At 46.0% G+C, this 21,318-nt stretch overlaps 1 protein-coding gene across 1 annotated transcript in view; it reads right to left on the bottom strand.

The window, feature by feature from the left end:
- Positions 1-21,318, bottom strand: part of NOP14 (NOP14 nucleolar protein) — a 423,446-nt gene that overhangs the window by 258,155 nt on the left and 143,973 nt on the right. The window contains exon 6 of the mRNA XM_069632061.1: positions 1,930-2,052. Within this exon, the coding sequence (XP_069488162.1) occupies positions 1,930-2,052 (123 nt within the window). The remainder of the gene's footprint in view (positions 1-1,929; positions 2,053-21,318) is intronic.

Here is a 21,318-nt window from a genome sequence, read left to right as displayed (position 1 = left end):
CCTGGAAGTGAGTGTCCTCTTCGGTGAGGTCGTAAGTTCATATCCTCCTGAAAGGGGTTATAGAACAACTTCGGGGATTTAGCCCTTGGACTTTGTAGGAGTACCTCCCTAGGTCTTTTAGGTGTCCCATTTTCTGGAATGGCCATGAATCTGTCCAACTTGTCCATAAAAGGACTGCAACTTCTGTAAGGTCCACTGAGGTAGGCCAGAGCGGTCTGGGAGTGAAAAAGGAGTTTCTTCTCCTTGTATTCGCCTAGATCTGTCCCATAGTGTCGAAGATAAGGTGCCTTCGCCTTCTGAGAAGTGTTCTGGCAGGCTAGGGCTTTCCGTCGACGGTGGGAGCTGTCCCAGCCTACTTTCCGGCGCCTTCGGCGTTTCTTTGGCCTTGTGCGCAGTTTTCGGCGTGTCACTTGTCGTCCGTCTCTGGCCAACCTTAGAAGATATACGCGCGAGGCTTTCGGCGATCATTCTGTCTGCCGAGGGATCGCTCGCCGTCGCGCTAGGTACCGTCGAGTCTTTACTGGCAACGTGCGCACTCTTACGAGGTGCGTCGCCGCCTGAGGGTTTGGGGTTAGCGCCCTTATTTCCAGAGTGCCCGGTCGCCTGTTGCGGGAGCGGTGGCGGGGAGGGCTGGCGACCCTTACGGTCGGCGGAAGACGCCGGTGGGCCCAGCGCCTCCGTTGGCGCTATGGCTGCCTTCGTCTTCGACGAATGCGTGCCGTGGGGTATGTGTTTGAGATTTCTTGTGTGCGTCCTTGTCGCCGGGGTGTTCATCCCCATAAACTGGGCGTGAGCCGGGCTTGTCGGGGCCGGACGAAGAGGAGCGAGAACGTTCCCTCGAGAGGTCTACAACCTCTGTTACGGAGGCCGTGTAATCACTGTCCTCGTCACATTCGGCGGCGGCAGCGGGCGAGGAATCTGACCTAGACATGGCGTAGGCCGCCCACCTTTTGACCCTGCGGTCCTTTATCGTTTTGGGCTTAAGTAACTTACAGGCCGCACAGCCGTTCTCCTTGTGATCGAGGGGCAAGCAACGGTTGCACCGTTTGTGCTTGTCCTTCCAGGTATATTTGCCTTTGCAAAGTGGGCAAAACCTAAAGGGCGTCCTCTCCATAGCTGAGGGCAAGAACTGTGATTACGACCTCGAAAGAGAGGGAGGGGAAAGAGAAAGGCATTCTCGGAGCAAAAAGAAAAGATCACACAACCCCACTCTCCCTACTGTGTAAGGCCGGCGAGGCCAGGCCACGTGTTCGACGACGCCGAAGGATCTCCTCCGCTCGTCCTTCGGTTGAAGATCTTGCTCGGCGGAAAACAGCTTGCACCTTCGTCGAGGGAGGGATCTATGTGTTAGATATTAATAATAATAAACGACCAAGGGTAGAAGAAATGATTTTGCAATGTCTCTCGAGGAGCTCCGCATAGAGGTGACCAATAACTGGGCGGAAAAAAACAATCTGAGGGACCTCGACGCGTAAGGGATTGTGGGTACAACGCACGTCACTATAGGGATAGTGTTACAGACACGCCATGTCGACGTCCCCTTTTTTGACTACGAAAAACAAAATGCAATACTCCGCAGTGACCACTGGATGTCGGACTATGCACAGCATGTGATTCCAAGCAGATTAACAAACATCAGAAATATATATTCCACCGCCCGACCAATGAACATGACACACCCATCTGGACACATTTCTTCCTGCCCTCGATACAGACCACCTAGAAACACGTAAAAGACTGACAAAGTACAATCATATCTTTGAACTGCACTCATCAACACAGCAGCAAAGCAACATACATGGTATCCTCTACCCTCATTAACCTAACCAACCCATCCCTTACTTCAGATCCTCCAGGAGCACAGATGCCATTTGATATGTGGAATAAATGTCAGCAACGGAACAGGACATCTGTGTGCTGCTACAGTACCTCTAGATGTTGAAGTTTATCCTCCTCCTCTTTTGCCAGCTCCTCTTGGGTTTTCATTCTATCAGATGGCTGTGCTTTCATCTCAAAGCCAAGCTCACGTACAATGATGTCATATTCATCGGGCTACAAAAGAGAACACGTTGCAAAATTAATGAATTGATATATCCACTTATTTGTTAAAACAAAGACACGATAGTGGTTGAAAAACAAAAGAAATTGCAGAACACAGGATTTTCAAGGCTTTAAATAAAAAACATTAAGGACAATAACAGATACGCGTCACAAAATATTGTGAAGATTTTCATTACAACAAATGTGTGTTCTCACATTTCCACCTGCCCATTCAAAGAACTCACCTTACCACAAAAGGACTACTTTTCCTAAAGGCCTTTGGTGTGGGCTAAGAGTCTAACCTGAGTTCAGCAAGGACTCCTTTAGGTTATTACTGACTCCAAGTGGTAGCAGGCAGAATAGTTACGGCTTCAATGAATATCTATATAGCTAGTTATGTGGTCACTTACGACCCAATGATTTTCACTACAACCTTAAAAAGCTGCATCCTTGTCACGAAAGGTCCTGTGTTGGACCACACCATAAACAAACAACTGTTTCTCCCTGCAATCTTCGTACTGGCACTGTTTCCCATTCTACTATTCTACCTCCCTGCTCTCACACTCCACTGCCTTATACCTCACCTCATTCACAGAATTCTTCTTCCCTCCTTGCTCCATATTGGGAAAGATTCTATTTTTGCCACTTTCCTCAATAGACTTCTATGGGACATACTTTCTTTTTGCTTTGTTTGGACTCCTAACCTGACCTTTTAGAGTAAAGTAAACCCCTTTGCTTTAATTCCTTTGCCCTTTTGCTCATTCTTGTGGAGAAACTGATCAGTCCCAAACGCAGTCAGTACTGAGAGACTAGGCCTCTCTGAATGTCTTGTATTGTTACAACTGCACATTACAATTTAAAGTGAAACAAACTACATGCGCCGAAACGGTCCTCCCCCCGATATTGTCCCAACAAACATTAAAAACGGCAACCATCACACCTCTGGTGAAACAACCAGAGTTGGATGAAAGCGTCCCGGGAAATCTGAGACCTATCACAAATTATAATGTCATCCTGAAAGTGCTGGATAAGATCACCACTTCCAATTACAAATCATTGGAGGCAAATGAGATCTTGCATAACCAGCAGTCGGGCTTCCGAGTTGCTCATAGCACGGAAACAGGAATGCTTGATTTACAGACGCATATGCTGTGCATAATTGACAAAGGGAACATAGGGTTACTCATACTTCTTGATCTGAGCGCAGCTTTTGATCACCTACAGCTCAAACAGGCACTTGAGAAGGCGGCAAACTGCTCTAAAGAAGCAATTGGCTGGTTAACAGCTTTCCTCTCAGATAGGAAATCCAAGGTGCAATAGGGGGGACAAATTCTCTTATGAGACACCCATATTCTGTGGGGTTCCACAAGTTGCCAGTTTATCACCGCTCCTTTTCAACCTTTACATCAGGTTCCTCTGTGTAGTATAAGATAAGATCGGTTCGCACTTCAACTACGCAGACGATACTCAGTTGGAGAGTGGTAACTATGCACAAGATAGTGCCAAAGTAAAGTTAAGAAACTATATAAGCCAATTGAAATCTGGATGGATAACAATTGGATGCGACTAAATGTCAAAAAAACAGAGCTGATGGTTTTCGGAACAAACCAAGCTCGGGCCAAGTTAAATCACCATTATGAGTCCTTCCTCATCAATGATGCTCCCATAAAAGTAGTTAGCAAAGTGAAAACACTGCGGATGTTCATTGAATCATCATTGAGAGTGGAGGCTCAGGTCATGCAAACAAGTAAGAACTGTTCATATTATCTACAGCTCCTCAGGGCAATTCGACTTTACCTGAGCGAGGAAAATTGTGCATCCATCGCCAGAGCAACCATACTGTCCCGGCGGGATTATGGCAATGCACCACTGTTAGGGGCAAATAAATGGTGCATAAATAAATACCAAATGATTCAGAATAACACAGTAAGAATAATAAAAAGGAAATCTAAGGCGGCACACATTAGTGAAGACAGAAAAGACCTGCATTGATTAGCTGTGGAAGACCGAATCCAGTTTAAGGCTCTGACCTTGGTACACTGGTATATACACGGGAAAGCACCAGTATACCTTAAAGAAAAGATTGTCCACTATGTACCTGGTCGAGCCCTCATAAGAAGCACAGGGCCAAATCATGGTTGCACCGTACAAGTGAACAACATGGACTGGGCAAAGCCTTCCATATAAAGGCTGCAGCTAAATGGAATAACTTAGCTTTACAGTTAAGATTAGAGTCCACATACACTATCTTTCCCAAAAAACTTAAAACTCACCCGTTTAGGTAAAGCAAGAATAGCCTTTCCCTGACAGCTCCTTTATGTTTAAAACTGTCTTTTAAGTTCCTGTTCCTTGTCTCAATGTTGGCACCCTGAGGCCGGTGGGCTTCCAGCACGGTATAAGCAAATAAATAAAGTGAAGTGTGGTTAGGATACGTTCTATCCTTACATTTTTCTGTAATGGCTTTTTGGTTACTTTTACATTGTGCCTGGGACTAGCTGTTATGGCAGTATTGTTAAACTGGTTTGGTAACATCAAACTTGTACATGTTAGCATTAACTGCAAATGGCTACCAATGGGGACTAGCATCCTAAAATGGCCATGTCACAAGGGTTTCGCTTGTCCTTTGGCCTTTTTATTATTTTGTCTTCTTGCTTTCATAGTTCAGGAAATTTCGCTGGCAGAGGGGTGGTTTGTGTGTGAGCCCAGATGTGGGGGCTGGGACTGTTTGGTTCCAGGACACATCCTGGCGACTTAATGTCTGTTCCAGGGCAGATGATGTGGTCAATGGCTATCCACATTTGGATAACCATTGCCAATTTGAATGGTGCAGAAACCTACTGTTAGGGGAATTGATCATGTTATGCTTCATCCCCTAACCTAGTGGGACCCCTAGCAGTTTTTGCTGTACTTCTAGAATCTAATGATTAAAGCATTTTCCAAAGCATTTTCCAACTCATTAATTCTTATATGCCCTGTCTTTAAGAACTATCATTTGTATTTTACCTGTATTTTCTCCATAATTCTTAAAAGGCATCTGTATTTTACTATTGCAGCACACGGCTTGTTACGGGCAGAGTTGCTGGGGACACTTAGGGTCCTCCTTTTGGATGCTTTTTCTTTATCCTAGAGTAACTACAGTCCTTAAGGATAGATCCTTAGTATTCCCCTCATCTGTGTGAGTTTTTAGTCACATAGACAATCTCCTAGTTATGGCTGGTGGCAGTGGGCATGTTCTACCAACTGTTGTGTGATTTTTCTACCGCAGGCTATGTCGATAGCCTCAGTAGTGCACAAAAGGGACACCCAAGTACCAATTTAAGACCTCCCTTCTTTTTTGCCATTGCTAGCGTGGTTTTTTGTTAGCCCTTCTTCTACCGTCCTATTTATTTTTATTTATTTATTAAATTTGTTATACGCCCAGACCCGGAGGTAACACAGCGTAGTTACAGACAGTGGAAAAAATGCAATCTTCAAAGTGAGAAATAAGATAGACAGGAAACAACAGTCCGTTATAAGCATTGCAGTCAGTTATAAACATTACAGTCAGATATGTACAATTAGTCAGGGCAGGATGGTGTTATAGATTGAAATTAGTACTTGTTGAAGAGCCAGGTTTTCACCGACTTTTTAAACTTTGAAAAAGAAGTTTCATTCATAATGTTAGCGGGAAGAGAATTCCAATGTTTGGGAGCCAGGATTTTAAAACTACTACCCCCCGCTTTCTCCCTTTTGTATCTTGGGATGTCAAGGTATGCGTTCTTGTTGGATCTGAGAGGTCTGGTCTGGGGTTTCTTAGAGATTGTGTTAGTGAGGTATTTGGGTGCTTTGTTGGCCAGACATTTATGTGTGATGCTCAGGGTTTTGAATATAATTCTGGCTTGGATGGGGAGCCAGTGATGGTCTCTTCCGATGTTGGAGATGTGTTCAAATGTTTTGATACCTAGGGCAGCTCTGAGGGCTTTGTTCTGCATAAGTTGAAATTTGGCTAGGTTGGATTTGGAGGTGCCGAGGAAAAGGATATTACAATAGTGTAGCTTGGAGAGTATGAGAGCTCTGGCTAGTGTAACAGTTTTTGGCTGAGAGGAATTTGCGACTAAGGGTAATGAGTTTGGAGGTGTATGAAGTGGATGAGGCTAGTGCGTTTACTTGTTTAGACAACGTTAAGGTGGCATCCAAGTAAACGCCAAGGGCCTTAACTTGTTTAAGAACGGGGATCATGGTACCGTCAATGGTAAATGATTAAAGACAGGCTTAAGGGTTTCAATTTTGGAGGAGGAGCCTACTATGAGGAGCTCCGTTTTATCGTCGTTAAGACAGAGGCTGTTGTTGGCCATCCAGTTTTGTATGAGAGAGTAGATTTGGTCGACTAATAGAGAGTCTTGTTCGTAATTACCTGAGAGTGGGATGAGGATCTGGGTGTCATCAGCAAAGTTGGTGTAGATGACACCCATAGCGTCCAAGGCTGCGAATAGCAATTTAGTATAGGCATTGTACAGTGTGGGAGATAGGCAAGAGCCTTGCGGAACGCCTGTGGGGACTGGCACAGGGTCTGCCGATTCTTTGCCGATGCATACTCTAGAGGTCCTATCTGCCAAGAATGACTTGATCCAGTCAGTTGCATTCCTTGCTAGGTTGAAATTATTGGCTAATGTATTGCAGAGTTTGTCGTGGTCGACCAGATCAAAGACCGCTGAGAGGTGCAGCAGCATTAGTAGGAAGAGTTTGCCTGCTTCTCTGGTGGCATCCATTTGGATCTTTAAATCATGAAGGGCTGTCTCTGTGCTATGGTTGGGGCGGAAGCCTGACTGTCTCCTAACAGTTGTTATTGTTCCAGATGGTTTTGAATTTGGGTGTAGGCTATTTTATCAATTATTTTCAGGAGAAATGGGACAGTTGTGATGGTGGTAGTTGGTAGGAATGGTTGGATCCAGTGTGTGTTTAGAAGGGGTGTCACCCAAGCTTTTTTAATGCTAGTGGGAACTGAATTGGTGAGAAATGAGGCATTGACAAACTCAGTAATGATCGGTGTAAGGGTGGGGCGCAGAGTTTCACTAGATGGGAGGGGAATTGGTCTTCTTTACAGTTGTAGGCTTTAAGTTTAGTTATGGTGTTTAGTACTTCTTTGTGAGAGACTAGGGTGAATTGAAAAGGGGGGCCAAGAGTGGTGTTGGTTGGGGTTGCCACTATGGTGCGCGGAGTTTTGTCTGCTAGGAGTGTTTTTTTTTTTACTGTCGATTTTGTTTTGCAGCGTATTATTTTGGATGATAGGGTGTTTTGTATGGTGGTGCACCAGTCTTTACTAGTGTTAGTTGGTGCTGTATGGCAGGAGTTTGAGCTCTCTAAGGATAGTGAACAGTTCTTTACTGTCTGAGGACGCATTGGTGATGCGTAGGTTGAAAGCATTGGCTTTTTGGGTGATTATTGCAGTTTTGTATTTTTTGTTGGCTTCCGTAAAGGCTGATGCTGATTATGCAGTGTTATTTTTCTTGTGGAGGTGTTTGAGCAATCTTTTTATGCATCTTAGGGCCACTAATTCCTCGTTGAACCAAAAGCAAGATCGTTTATCGGGTCTGCGGGTTTTGGTTGTAATGGGAGCAAGTAGGTCGATGGTGTGGGTAAGGCTTTGCTGGTATTGTTCTGCAAGGTAGGCAGGGTTGTTAGTGCCTTGTACTGTGTTAGCTAAGGCAGAGCTCAGGGCTGAAGTGAGGTTGTCAGGAGAGAGTTTAATATTTCTAGTTTCATAGGTGTCTGGTTTCGGGGGAGTGGTGCAGACTGTGCTAGCATTGTCTAACGTGAAATGGATTATGAAATGGTCTGACCATTTGACAGAGGATGGAATCAATGGAGACATCAACGTTGAGCGAGAGGAGCCAGTCCAGGGTTCTTCCATTGGAATGGGTAGGTTTATCAGCTGTGCAAAGTTCATTTATGTCATAGCTGTATTGAAGGCTAGTGCATCATGATCTAGTGGATCATTATATCCTAGGTTAATGTCACCGAGGATTATGCATTTGGTTTTGGGCTTGATGTAAGGAGTAGGGGGATGTCCAGATCGGGGTGTGTGTTTTTGTTGGGTGATCTGTACACTACCAAAAAGTTTGTGGTGGTTTTGGGGTTTGAAGTATATTTTGCTAACAGAGGTTCGTAGCCCTGTATTTGTTCTAGAGGGCAGTCTCTGATTTCTAAGGTAGTTCTGGCTATTATGGCGACTCCACCTCCATGAGTGTTAGTCCTATCTGTTCTGAGGATACTGAAGCCCGTAGGGATGGCAAGAGCTAATAGTGGGCCTGCAGCTCGGTGTAGCCAAGTTTCGGTGACTACCAGCATATCAAGATGTTGGTCTACAATAAGGTCATGGATTTCTATTGCAAGGGCTCTTAGTGAGCGAGAGTTGATGAGTGCACCTTTCAGTGTGGAGGTAGGATGCGGCGTATTGGGTGGGTTTGGTGGATTTGGACTTAGTTTAATGGATGTGTGTTGTGGTGGCTTTTGTGTTGGTGGTTGTTAGGGGTGATGTTTGGTTTGGTGGATGTGTTGGGAAAGGTGGTGGGTGAGGTGATTTGGAGGGAAGTTTTAGTTCTTGTCATGAGTCTATTGAGTCTGTCAATACCCATGATGGGTGTTGTCCTATTGTTGGTGCTAGTAGTTTGGGTATGTGCGGGTAAGGAGAGGTTGGAAGTGAGGCGAGGGATGTCTAATGTTACTGTGTTATTAGTGGTAGATATACAGTAGCCAGGAGCAACTTGTGTGGGGAAAGGCGTGAGTGAGGGAAGGAAGGAAGGGGGTGGGGCAGGGGACAGGAAAGTGTCGTTGACATCCTAGTCTAGCTAGGCCTTCGTTAATCTTAATGAAGTGTCCTCCTGTGCATGGCGTGGAGTTTGGTATTATGCAGAAAGGGAACATGATGGTGGTCAGGAGGGATAGCATTATATAGGTGGGAACTAGCTGGGCTGAAACAGGGTTCAGAGAAGCATTTGGGCATGTGACTTTCAAGTATAATTGGGTGGTGGACTGGGGCAGATCACAGTAATCAGTTGGACCGATGGCCTAAGTACTATTTTCTAGCGCAGGTGGGAGACAGGCTGTTGCAAAACACAATTGGCATTTGGTCAAGTAGGCTAGGTACAACTATCCAACATGGTTGGGTGATAGGCTGTTACAAAACACAATTGGCATTTGGTCAATTGGCATTTGGTCAAGTAGGCTAAGTACAATTATCCTGACCAGGTAAGATACTGGCTGAAGGGGATTTCTATTATCAGAAAGGCGTATATGTTGGAAGCAGTTGACCACCAGTAGTGGTAATGTTGCATACCCCGGTGACTGCTATAAACAGACAATATGCGGCCCCTGCATGACCAGCTGGGCACGTGGCATAGTTGTGGACTGAAGGTTGTGAGATTAATTAGGGTAGGTGCGCAGGGAATGGGTTGCCATTGTTATGCTGTGAAGGGCAGCAGGCAAAATTGGGGCCGGCAGCGAGTTAGTCTACATGCGGCAGTATAGAGATCAGGGCACCTGATCAACCGACTTACTTCGCAGTTCAATGTTCTTGAATTAGGCGAAGTGCTGTGTAGCGGGCGTGCGGCACGCGGACAGCCGCAGACAGGCCCTTATGAGCAGCCCTTGTGGAGACGGTCCGGCTTCCGCCTTCCGGTTGTGTTGGCCCGTGAATATGCGGCTGGGCGGCCAATCAGGGACAGCGGCTGGGCGCAGGGCTTTCAGCGGGTCGCGTTGTTGGCGTCGGCCATTTTGGAAAAGTATGGCAGGCACGAAAAATGCGCTCCAGTGCGGGCAGTCCTAGTAGGAGGAGGCCTGTGTGTGTTTTTTTCCTTTGGCGGGAACCCTTGGGTATTTCTGCCTAGGCTCCAGCGTGTCTGGGCAGGCAGAAAGTACGAGGAGGAGTTTTTCACTACCCTGCCCTTTGTCTGCCTGAGTGCATGAATGGAATCAGCTCCCACTGCGGGTCTGGCTGTCTGATTTGACAGCCACCTGCCCCTTTCTGTCAATTGCTGAGAGATTGCAGAGGAGTGCATGCAGGAACTGTGTAAAAGGTGAGGCTCCCGAGGTGAAGGGCAAGACGACCACTGGAAATTGAAGTAACCAAAGAAGAAAACAACAAACGCCTGCATACCCTTTGCAACACTGAAGCGACCACTGCTGTCCTGACCCCGATTTCTGTGCGACATAGGAACTCCAAAGAGGATGACTTCTTCCCTTTGACTGGTGGGAACACCCAGTCCCAAGACTAACTTTGATTTGAGCCATCTCCCGAGGTCATGTGAGTTTTCAGTGCTGCGGAACCCCAAATCAAGGAGACCTGCCCATTTCGAGTGCATCGTTGTGGAAAGGCAGAATTCGTCCAAGTCTTTGCTGAGCCCTCAAGGACACTCCAGAGATACAATCCAGAGATACACTTGTCCAGACCCCCACAGCAGAGTGTGTGGGATTGCAGGAACCAAATAAGATTGCCCGGGCGAATCGCATCCTTTGTTGAGGCTGCAGAAAAGGCACCAAAACCGCAGTGCAACCCAAGAAGTTGATGAAAACCGTGCCAGAGGTCCTCCCTCAAGACTGCTGCCAAGCGATCCCGTCCTTGTCCTACCTTTCATCATCAGACCAAGGAATCCAGAGGTCGGGTCCTGCACTGCCACATCGAGGAGAATCCAGTCATGATCTTTTCTTCTAACCTAAGTTATTGTGGGGGGTTGTGGGGGGTATTGCTTATCTTGATCTGAAATAGCTCCAGAGCGTTGGAGAGCACGTTGGAGGTATCCAGGGTAGCCCCCTCTTAACTCTGACTCCAGCTGGTGCTTGTGTCCCTTTTAGCGAGTCCTTAACAGGGTCTCCAACATTGGTTTAATCTTGCTACATCCAAAAGACTACACACACTAAAGTATCCACAGGAAATGTTCGTATTCTGCTGATTGTCTAGACTTAAAGCCATCTCCGAACTGCCTTTAGCCACGGTTGCGTTTTGGAACTTGAAAGACTTGCTGTGTGCAGAAACCGCCTCGAGAACCAGAAGACTTGTTAGCACAACACTAACCAACCATTTACCTTCCCAAAAGTCCCTATCTTATATGTGTATGCAGAGTTAATGTCTACCGGATATCGGCTAAGATTCACAAGTGTGCGTTCTTGCCAATAATACAATAGAACTGTAATTTCTGTCAAAAGCTTTAACAAATGTAACCGTGAGCAACTACTACAAACTAGGCAGTGACCTTTGAAAAGTATTCTAAAGTATTCATAAGTTTTTTGGTTTACTGTGCCAAGTATTTAAAAAGATTCTTGAGTAAATATAATAAAATATATATTTTAATATGAATGTATGCACAAATGTTTCTTTAATGTGCATTAATAGCTAGGTTCAGTGTACCTACCAATAGCTCATATCTTCCTCTTATGGCAAGCATCGGCTTTGCCCCTCTACCAAGGTCTCCGAGTAGTACAGACTGATACTAAGAGTTGGGGGATCTACAAAGCACTGGAATAGCTTACTAAAGTCTTTCCTCCAAGTGGGTCTTTAGGAAAACTTCCCTAACAAGCTTCACTCCCCTGGTCCTTTGCTCATTTTATTATGAGGAAACTGATCAGTCATTCAGACTTTAGGGTTCCCTTTTTGTCCTTCACTTTTTGTTACTTTTTAACATTGCACACATCATCTTACAATGCAGTGCAATGGGGATACTTTTGTATCACTAGATTTTTACACTTGCCATTTTTGGTTACCTTTATATGTGCCCAAAAACGAGCTGGTGAAAGCAATTCTATTTTTAAAATATTTGCGTTATTTATAGTGTGCACATTTGTATTCACTGTGTATGGCTACGAAACGTGGCTCGTGCCCTAACATGGCCATGCCACAAGCTTTTCGCTGGTCTTTAAACATCTTGATGTTTGACCCTCATCCTGCCTTGCTAGGTCAGAAAATCTCATACGGTCATGCAATTGCCAGGGAAAGCTGCTGCTTTCATGGGTTAGTGATGCCTTTGTGTATGCATGGCTCAAGGATTGTCTGGTCCCACTCCACAACCGTGGTGCCAGTCAGTCTAGGTGTGGGGCAGGAGCAAAACCAATAGGTGTCCCCGACTGGACAACTACTGGCTGTTTGAATGGTGCAGATCCTTAACATTGATGGGCTTAGACTTGCTTCCAGGCTGGATTTTGAAGAGGACTCCTGCAGCCACTTCTGAAGATCAGCGTTCGAGGCAAGTATCCCTTGTAGAAGAACAGCCGACTGAAGATCTGAAGAAGAGTCCTGAAGAGGCCCAGCATCCCTTCCAGCGTCTGGCCAGGTCATGCCCTGTTGGACTACCTGATCTGCAAAGGCCCAGGGTGTTGCTTCAATCACGGGACTGGTAGGCCCAAACAGTCTAGACGTGTTAGAGCATCCAGCTGTCCTGAGCTTCGCAAGGATCCCTGCGCCACCCAGTGGACTGACCAGATCACCAGTGGGCTACCTTGCTAGAACCATTGCCATTACATGTTTGCAGCTGGAACGTAGGTTAGGTGGTCGCTCGCTTGTGGTGTAAGTCACCATCCTGCCGAATTTCAGCCGCCAACTTCAAGAGATCCTGCTCTGGAAGGACTTCTACAACAGTGACTGGAAGGACACCAGCGGTCGTCTGTGTGTGGTGGCTGTCCCTGGAACTCGCCTTCCCCCGTTCTGTGAAGTGTCCTAAAGAGGTCCGATCAGAAGAATCCTTGCACTGGAAGCTCCTGGGAACCTCTCACTGGAAGCAACAGTGGGAAATCCAACCTCCTGCGACCCCTAGTCCTCTGGGAAAATCAGAGTCTGTGGGGGCGGGAGGAGGGAGGGCTAAACACAAAGCACGTCTCCCATGTCCTCCATAGAGTAACATTGAGAACAAGTCTCTTTGTATACTCCCATTTCACTGCTTTTTGGTTGTTGCACCTGAGCCGTGAAACCTAAGATTACTTGGCAGTAATTCTGTTGCATCTCCTCTATTTAACAATCACCAACACAAGTACTATACCTGCCGCTTACATACTGGGAGAAGTATTGTGACTTTTGGGTCAAGGCCCCACTCTTCATCTGGATTGGACTTCTGAAGTTAGGGCATATTTATTGTGACTTGGCTCCATTTTACTGCACAACTTACCTCCTTTTATTGATTTAAGTCAATAAATACATTTTAAGAACCTATGGGGACTGTATATATGTTTGAGTGTTGTGCGATATCACCTGCTGGTTTCATTTTTTTAGTGTATGCTTGAGGCCTAGAGTAAATTGAGTATTTTCGTACATTCCTGTCTATAGACATGCATTACTTACCGTAACAGCATTTCTGAAGTTTATATCCACTTAGATTCACATGCTGTGCATATAGTCTGACATCTAGTGGTAACCGCAGAGTTTTGCATCTCGTCTTTCGAGGATCGAAAGGAGACGTCGACATGGGCGTGCCTGTAACACTATCCCTAACATGACGTGTAGCATACCCAAAATCCCTCACGCCTCTAGGTCCCTCCGATTGTATTTTTTCTGCTGTGAGGGAGCCTTATGACTACTGTGAGTGAGTACATAAATACAGAAGTAGTAAGATGTCTGTTCCTTCCATCCGAGCGGGCAGAAAAGGTGGGCGCATGTGAATCTAAGCAGATACACAGATATATTAGATATACTATCAGAAATGCTATTACGGTAAGTAATGCAAGTCTTCTGATGCTTGTGAATCTGCTTAGAATCACATGCATTGCATAGCCTAGCAAGCAGTACCCAGAGTTGGTGGTGGGCGAGACGGAACAGTAGTGAAAAGATGTAGTAGTTCTGCTTGTCCCACCTGAGAATCAGACCTAGAGTGAGAGTCTAGGCAATAGTGTTTTGTAAAGGTGTGCACAGAACTCAAGGTTGCCGCTTTGCAAATGGACTCAAGAGGGACTTTTGCAATGAATGCTATGGAAGGCCCAGAGTAGAGTTTGCTCTATGCTTAAAGGGCAGATCGCTCTTGGTAAGAGTGCAAGAGTGTGATGCAATTGACCATCCACCTTGAGATGGCTGATTTAGAGACAAGGGGCCCCCCTCTCTACCAGCTGCCACTAAAACGAAAAAATTTGTTTTCCTTTGTGGTTTAGTTCATTCCAGATAGTACATGACTGTCCTGCGCACATCCAGTGTGAGAAGGCTTCTTTCCGCCATGTTAGTGGGGTTCTAGAAGAATGTGGGTAGTTCTATAGACCGGTTCACATGGAACTTTGAAATTAATTTTGGCACAAACCGTGGGCGCAGAACTACTTTATCTCTGAATTGTGACAAAAGGGTCTAGAATTGAAAGGGCCTGTAGTTCACCGACTCTCCTTATAGAAGTGACTGCCACTAGGAAGGCGGTTTTCCAAGTGGCTTGCCTTGTGCATATGACCGCAGGAGACAGGCTGCTAAATTGAGAGACTGCAGGCCCGCCAATTCCATGGTGTATGGTTCCTGGTACATCTTGTGCACAATCTTGTTGAGTATGGGGAGTTGGGCAGGGGGCGGGCTCGGGCAGCGTAAACAAATTTCCCTGACCATGTTATCCAGAGACCGTTCCACTTGGAACGGTTCTGAGGGTACCTGGAGACGTAATCTGGGCATTGCGAGTTCTCTAGAGTCGCAAACAAGTCCATCTCTGGGGAGCCCCATTCTGCGAAAACATTGGAGACTATGTCTTTGTGTAGTTGCCATTTGTACTGTAAGGGTAGTGGGAAGTCTCTACTCAGCTGCCCCTAGACTCTGGAACCTCCTCAACATCAATAGAATATTCAAACCCCTGATTTTACAGGTCAGGAAGGACCACGACACCCTCCTCTTGAAGGAATGGCTCTTCCCAAAGACTGAGGTCCACACACCCTCAACTCCCCACCCTACCCGAGACTGAGTGTTTGAACGCCGCACTGCTTCCTCCACTGGTTGCTTACAGATCCCTTGCTGCAAATTTGCCTGCCCTCTCCAACTGTGTTAGCTCCCAACACCCGTGTATCTCGGCTTCCCTCACTGTGTCCTTCCCCTACGAGTGTAAAGCGCTGTTGCTTCCCAAAGCTAGTTCAGCGCTCAATAGACTAATAGTAATAATTTTGGTACACCCTATAATATTACTGCTTACATTTCTCTCACTTTCTGCAAACTCTAGCTACCCCTCCACCCCTTGCCTATTCCAGTGATCACTCACTCCTTGTTCTCCACCTCTTACTCCAGGTTCCCCAACCTTCGCCCCGCCCCAATCTACCTTCTCCAACATTATCCATCTTCCCCCACCTTTCCTTCAGTAATCACTTGGGCTCTGTAATGCCCAATCAGTCTGCAAAAAAGCATCCTTTATCACCAACTACTTCCATTCTCACAACCACGCTCTGGTGGTCATGGAGTGGGGGGACGGATTAACAGACTTCGATTACTCCACTACCACTGCTGCCTTGCACACTGGCTAGGCCTTCTTATCACTCCTGCACTCTTCACAAAATAGGAGATAATTGGCCTCATGGCCAATAGGGCCCACCGCTCTGCGCCCGTTCCACCCACTGACTTTGCACCACTCGTTCTAATTCACCATTGTTTACAAAGATTTTATTTTTGCTGCTGTCCTCCCATAGACAATGGGGCATGGTTTCTTTCTGCATCGTTTTTAATCCTGTCCCGACGTTGAAGTAAGCAAAGCCTTCTGCTCTACTTCCCTCGCCTGTTTTGCTCATACTTATGGGGAAACTGACTAGTCCCTTAGACTATCAATACCGAGAGATGTCTCTCTTTGTGAAGTATTGTTACAATTGCACACCTCCCCTTACAGTGAAGTGCAATTAGGATACTTTGTATTCCTATATCCTTTTTATATATGGGTGTTTTGGTTACTTTTACATGGTATCCAAGACAAGCTGGTGGCAGCTGTGATTTTTACAATTTTTGTGACATTTTACTTGTGTCCTTTTGCATTTACTGCAAATGGCTAGTAAAGGCGGCTAGCACCCTAAGATGGCCGTGCCACAAGGGATTTTACTTACTCTATGGTAATATTGTTCTTTGGCCTTCTTCCTGCCTTCTCAGCTCAGGAAATGCCTTGTATGGAAATCCTTTTCACAGGGAAGCTCTGGCCTTCACGAGCTAAGGGGAGGTTGGTGTGTGTACCATATAAAAAGGGACTGGGAATGTCTAGTCCCAATCTACATCTCTCATACCCACCTGTTGCTGGGCAGATGTGGTGGACAGTGGCTGTACATGACAGCATGTGCAGATTATTACCATTTGTGGCTTTGGGCTTCCACCAAGCCTGAATCTTGGATAAAAGGAGGGCTTCTGAAACTGTTCATAAGATTACTGATGGAGCCAAGATCTCTACGAAGAAGTGTAGCCACCGAAGACCAGAGGACGACTCCTGAAGCTGACCAGTATCTACTCCAATGCTGTTCCAGTGAAGCCCTGCTCCTCCGTCTGGATCTCAAGAAGGCATTAATTGAATCTTTCAACACGTGACCAGTTTGGACAACTGAGTGCATGCTTGGAACTTGGAGGATATTCATCTTGTGCTAAAAGATGCGTGCTTCTGCATTTTCAGCCTTCTAGTCCCAACAGAAGTCTTGTAGTGCCTGCCCCTATTTTCGCCAGCCGACGATCACCTGTCGTCACTTGATCATGGGGACTTCCTCCCATTGCAATAGTCTTCTTTGCTCCCTGGATGTCTCCCAAGATCGCTTGCCAAACTCGCATCTAACACATCTGCTCCTGTGATCCCTGCCCGTCCATTATGGAGTGTGTTTTTTTTCTCCCTCTCCCTCCCTCTCTCAGACTTAGACAGGTGGTTGTCTAGTCAAGGATCCTCTCCTGGGCCTTTCCCAGTGTAGTTAGATTGAGATATCTACTTACCTGAACTTTTGGAACACTAAATCACAACCACTGGCAGCATCCAAATCCAATAATTTACCTACCTAAAAAGCAGATGTTTTGGAACAATTGATTTTAGGGGACTAGAGTTCCCAATCCATTATTAGGGCACTATTCTAGTGTTGCTCTTAAGTGATTCTGCTGTTTTATACATCCGATTACTTGTACTGGTTTTGAATCAAATGCTTTTCCATCTTTTTACAAGTGAATGTATATATGTATTTTATAGTAGCTGTGTGACAATACTTACCCTAAAGGTTGTAAGGGTGTCCCCAATTACACTCACACCAGAATCAATAGACCCCTCTAGGGAAATAAGGCCAAAGGCGATCTTGTAAGGATAACCAGTTTAATCTTACGAATGAGGATGGTAGCAAAGGACTCTGCTGCCTGAACGTTCTTCTCCTGTCCCTCTTCCCGTTCCTTGCTGCCAAAGTGGTTTCAAGCAGGGGTTTATACAAGTCCTGGCTTGCAATGGTGAAGTCACTGGAGCTGGATCTGGACTACAGCCAAATCCATCCTTTTTCCATAATAGGGATGCTCCAAAGCCTGGTTTCTTTGTTGTCAGCAGTTTTATCAGGGCATACTTTCCTCCATATTGCTAACTATGCAAAAACACGCTGCAGCTCTGCAGACTTTCACAAACCTTGAGGCGTGGCCCAAAGAAAACTAAACATTGTTATCTATGTAAAAACATTTTTCATTAATTCTATCCATATTTCACTCATCCAGCTCACGTTATCTGGGTCCTTTAGTTTCCTCCATAATTTACATTTATAATAGATCCCATTCTGCATTCTGCCGCTCAAAACATGTGAGTCCTATTGTTAACCCGCATGGACCCTTGACGGACAGTGGACAGCTGGTGAGTCAGTTAACACTGACCATAGTGAAGAAAACTGCACACTAAGCCTGTGGGGTCTATTTAGATCTCACAGGCTACATTCCTTCTGGGGAGGAGATGGGGTGGGGGGGGGGATGACTCCTTTATAGCACTAGCAAAGCTTTTAAAAAGCTTGAGATCTGACATTACAAATCTATTCAACTAATAGTTAATTGCGCCTTATATTAGACATTAACTACCTTCTTCAGTGCTTGCCTATGTGTATGTGATTACAGTTTGCATCAGAGAGCCTTCCCAGTGCCGCTCTTCCCCCTAGTCCATTATAGTGCCTTAAAGATGTCTTGCCTAACTATAAAGCGGAGGACCCGGCTTCCTTCCTGTTGTATTGTGATTCTTCCTGTTGTATTGTGATTGGCGTGAATGCAGGTGCTATGAACTGCATGAATGAATGTTGGTGTGTCTAAGAGAATGTTTGGTTGTGAGTGTAGGAATGTCTGTAGTGAATGTTCCTTAGCAAGTCAGTTGGTGAGGCCTAGCCTGGTTGATGGGACAGTGGTTCATGCTTGCCATCTTAATGTAACTGGAATAAAGCTTACTTATAGAACCTACTCAAGATGACTAAGGAGCTTTAAGTATTGCACTGGCATCAAGTTGGTCTTTCAAGTAAAGAAAAAGAACCTGCGTGGACAGAAAGTTGAAGATAAGGTGGCCAATCTGCTGTGGGGGGTGCAGATAAGGAAAGGAACCACTGCCCCCCCCCCCCCCACACAAGTCAGTCCCATTACCCAGGGCCAAGAAAAAAAGGGGGAGCTGCAGCCTAATATCCCAGAAAAAAAGAAGAGGAACAGCTACAGCACAGTAGGAAGTAGTACTTGGGCACAAAGGAAAGAGAAACTGGCCAGAGTTGAGCAGTGAGAAGAAAGTGCAATCCATGATCAGAGCAAAAACAGGAAATGTAGTATGATGTGCGAGCATACATGAGAGTTCCTGCCTTAGCAAAGAGAGGAAATGTGGGTTCTGGGCACTCTTTCGACCAACATTCAGCCAGTGGGCTTTGCATCACATCGGTGGGCCTAGAGAGTGGGGTGCCGGATGTGTCGGCATCTTGCTCGCTTATGGCGGCATCCGGAGGAGCAGAAAGCGGTTTGCCGCCCGTGGAGGGGTCCATGCTGCAGGTGACCGTTTGAGCCGATGCGGGGTCAGAGCTCCTTCGGGCTTGATAGCAGTGAAGCCATTGGTGACGTCATTCTCGCTGCTGAGAGGGATGGGGATTGATGGAATGCATCAGAGCATGGCGTTCTAAACATTTGCCAGCTAGCCTGAAGGTAATTTGAAGAGAGCACCTCCGACGCTCTCTGAGCATGACAACACATGCATCTGGATGGAGGCTTGGAGCGCAGAAGCTGTGCTAATAGTTAGTGTCACAGGATCGGACGTGTGGAGAACAAGAGTAGAACTGGCATCATAACGGGATTTGAAGGATATGATGGGCGGGTAGTTTCATCCTGTGTCAGACTGCAGAGAGCATATTTTTTTATATTCTTGCGGGAACTCCTGGTGGACTTGATGTGAGGCGCGCCAGATAAGAGAATGCGGAAAGAGATGGAATAACGCGAGCAAGAGCAGCACGCTCATTGGGTATCGAGAAGCATAGGAGGGAAGAAGTATGGTGCAACTGCGTCAGGTCTGCACCACATGTTGATTGCTCAAACAGGACATCAGGTACTGTACCAAGTACTTGAACTAATGGACACACGGCAGCATGGGGATCGTTATGGAGCCAGCGATGCGATTCCAGAGTCCCACGTTTGTGCTGTTTTGTGGTATGCCACCTTCTGGGCAAAGCACAGCAGCACTCGCAGCTGTCAGAAAGTTGGACAAAGCTGTGTACTGGTATCCTTTTGGTGTGTTAAGAGCCTCCATGTGCGCTTTGGAAAAGATACAAGAAGCAGTTCTATTGCATTATAATGAGAATTATAGGAGATTTTACAGGTTAAGAGCTGATTACAGCTGTGGACTTGTAGGATGTGAATCTTATATTGTTAATCCAGGGGATTAAGAGCTTTGAGAATTTGCATGTTTACAGCTGTGCGCAGCTATGGACTTTTGGTTGGTGGACCTAAAAATGCAAGGGTCCAACGCACATTGAGAATTTACAGGTTTAGAGCTGCTTCAGCTATGAACTTTTTCGGATTGTGCCATCGTATTTAAAAGATAAACTAGTTTTTTGTAAAAAGTTGAGAGTAAAGAGTTTGGGTAGGGTGACCTGTTCAGCAAATTTCAGGTTAAAATGGGTTTTTTTCTGATGCACGTCGCGTACGGCGCGAAATGTTAAACTGGCTTCGAATTAGGTATGGTTTGGGACCTCCCTGGTGTGAGGGCAGGACACTGGTTCGTGGTGACGCTGCGCCAACACACTGATGTATAAGGAATGGAGTGGGATCTCTCCTCTGGTGTGAGGTTTGGTCAATGGATATTTTGTAGGCACACAGACTTAGAGTGAAGTGAGGAATGGGTCAGGTGTGTATGTGAATAAGTGGGGGTGGGCGGGCACCTTCCCATTCATGTGACTAAGAGGTAGAGTATGGGTAGAAGGGGGGGGGCACCTTCCCTAAGGATGAGTGGCTGCAGTTGGAGGCGCAGCTGGTATGTTGGAGGCGCTCCTCCACCTTTATTCTGAGTTGCATCCCTCACAAAAAAGATGCCCTGTAGGAGTGTTTTCCTATAAATTTCCTTTTGTGGATTTGTGTGTGGGAAGGAGGGAGATGTGTTGTATCATGCTTGGTGTGAATGCAAGTGCTTGGGAATGCATGAGAGAATGTTGGTGTGTCCGAGGGAATGTTTGGTTGTGAGTGTAGGAATGCCTGTTGTGAAGGTTCCAGGAGTATGCCAGTTGGAGAGGCCCAACTGGGGTGATCAGACCCAGTGGTACATGCTTGCCATCTTAATGTAACTAGAATAAAGCTTACTTCTGGAACCTACTCAAGATGACTAAGGCGCTTCAATTATTACACTTCCCAACAAGGTTTTATTGATTAGTGTGCATTTTAAAGGGCTAATTAATCATTGTATATTTTTGCACTTGCATATCTAACTAGAATTATAGACGAACCCTGTGCGTCTTATTGCAGCCCTAGGCCACCTTCACACCTCCCCTGATTGTAAGCCTTGCCGCTCTGCTCCCCCCCTTAATTCAGTGTGTCTAGACTTCAGTGTCTTTCATGTTCCCTATGATAGGTTGGCCTCCCAAAATCCCTCCTTTGCAGGGTTGACTTTGGAACCATCTTAATATGAACCCTTCTATCCGGAGCACACAGCATCACCCACTCCCAATTGTTGTGAACCCTTTCCAGGCAATGAGTAAACCTGGCCTTACGTGACCTGCACAGGAAGCTACTGGGCTCACCAAATTAAATGCTCAAACCGCAGCACCAATGGTTAGGCAGCCAAGCAGCGTGATGATGTGTTTTATTACCCCGCAGCAGTAAATTTGAGCACTTACTGCAGACCAGACTATCAAAACTTTATAGACTGATCCAACATGTATAGAAAAATTTAA

Source organism: Ambystoma mexicanum, chromosome 6q (assembly GCF_040938575.1).
Source record: "Ambystoma mexicanum isolate Mex_15411 chromosome 6q, UKY_AmexF1_1, whole genome shotgun sequence".
Lineage (NCBI taxonomy): Eukaryota > Metazoa > Chordata > Amphibia > Caudata > Ambystomatidae > Ambystoma > Ambystoma mexicanum.
The sequence above is the reverse complement of the archived record's forward strand: the minus strand, read 5'-3'. Positions and strand labels throughout refer to the sequence as shown.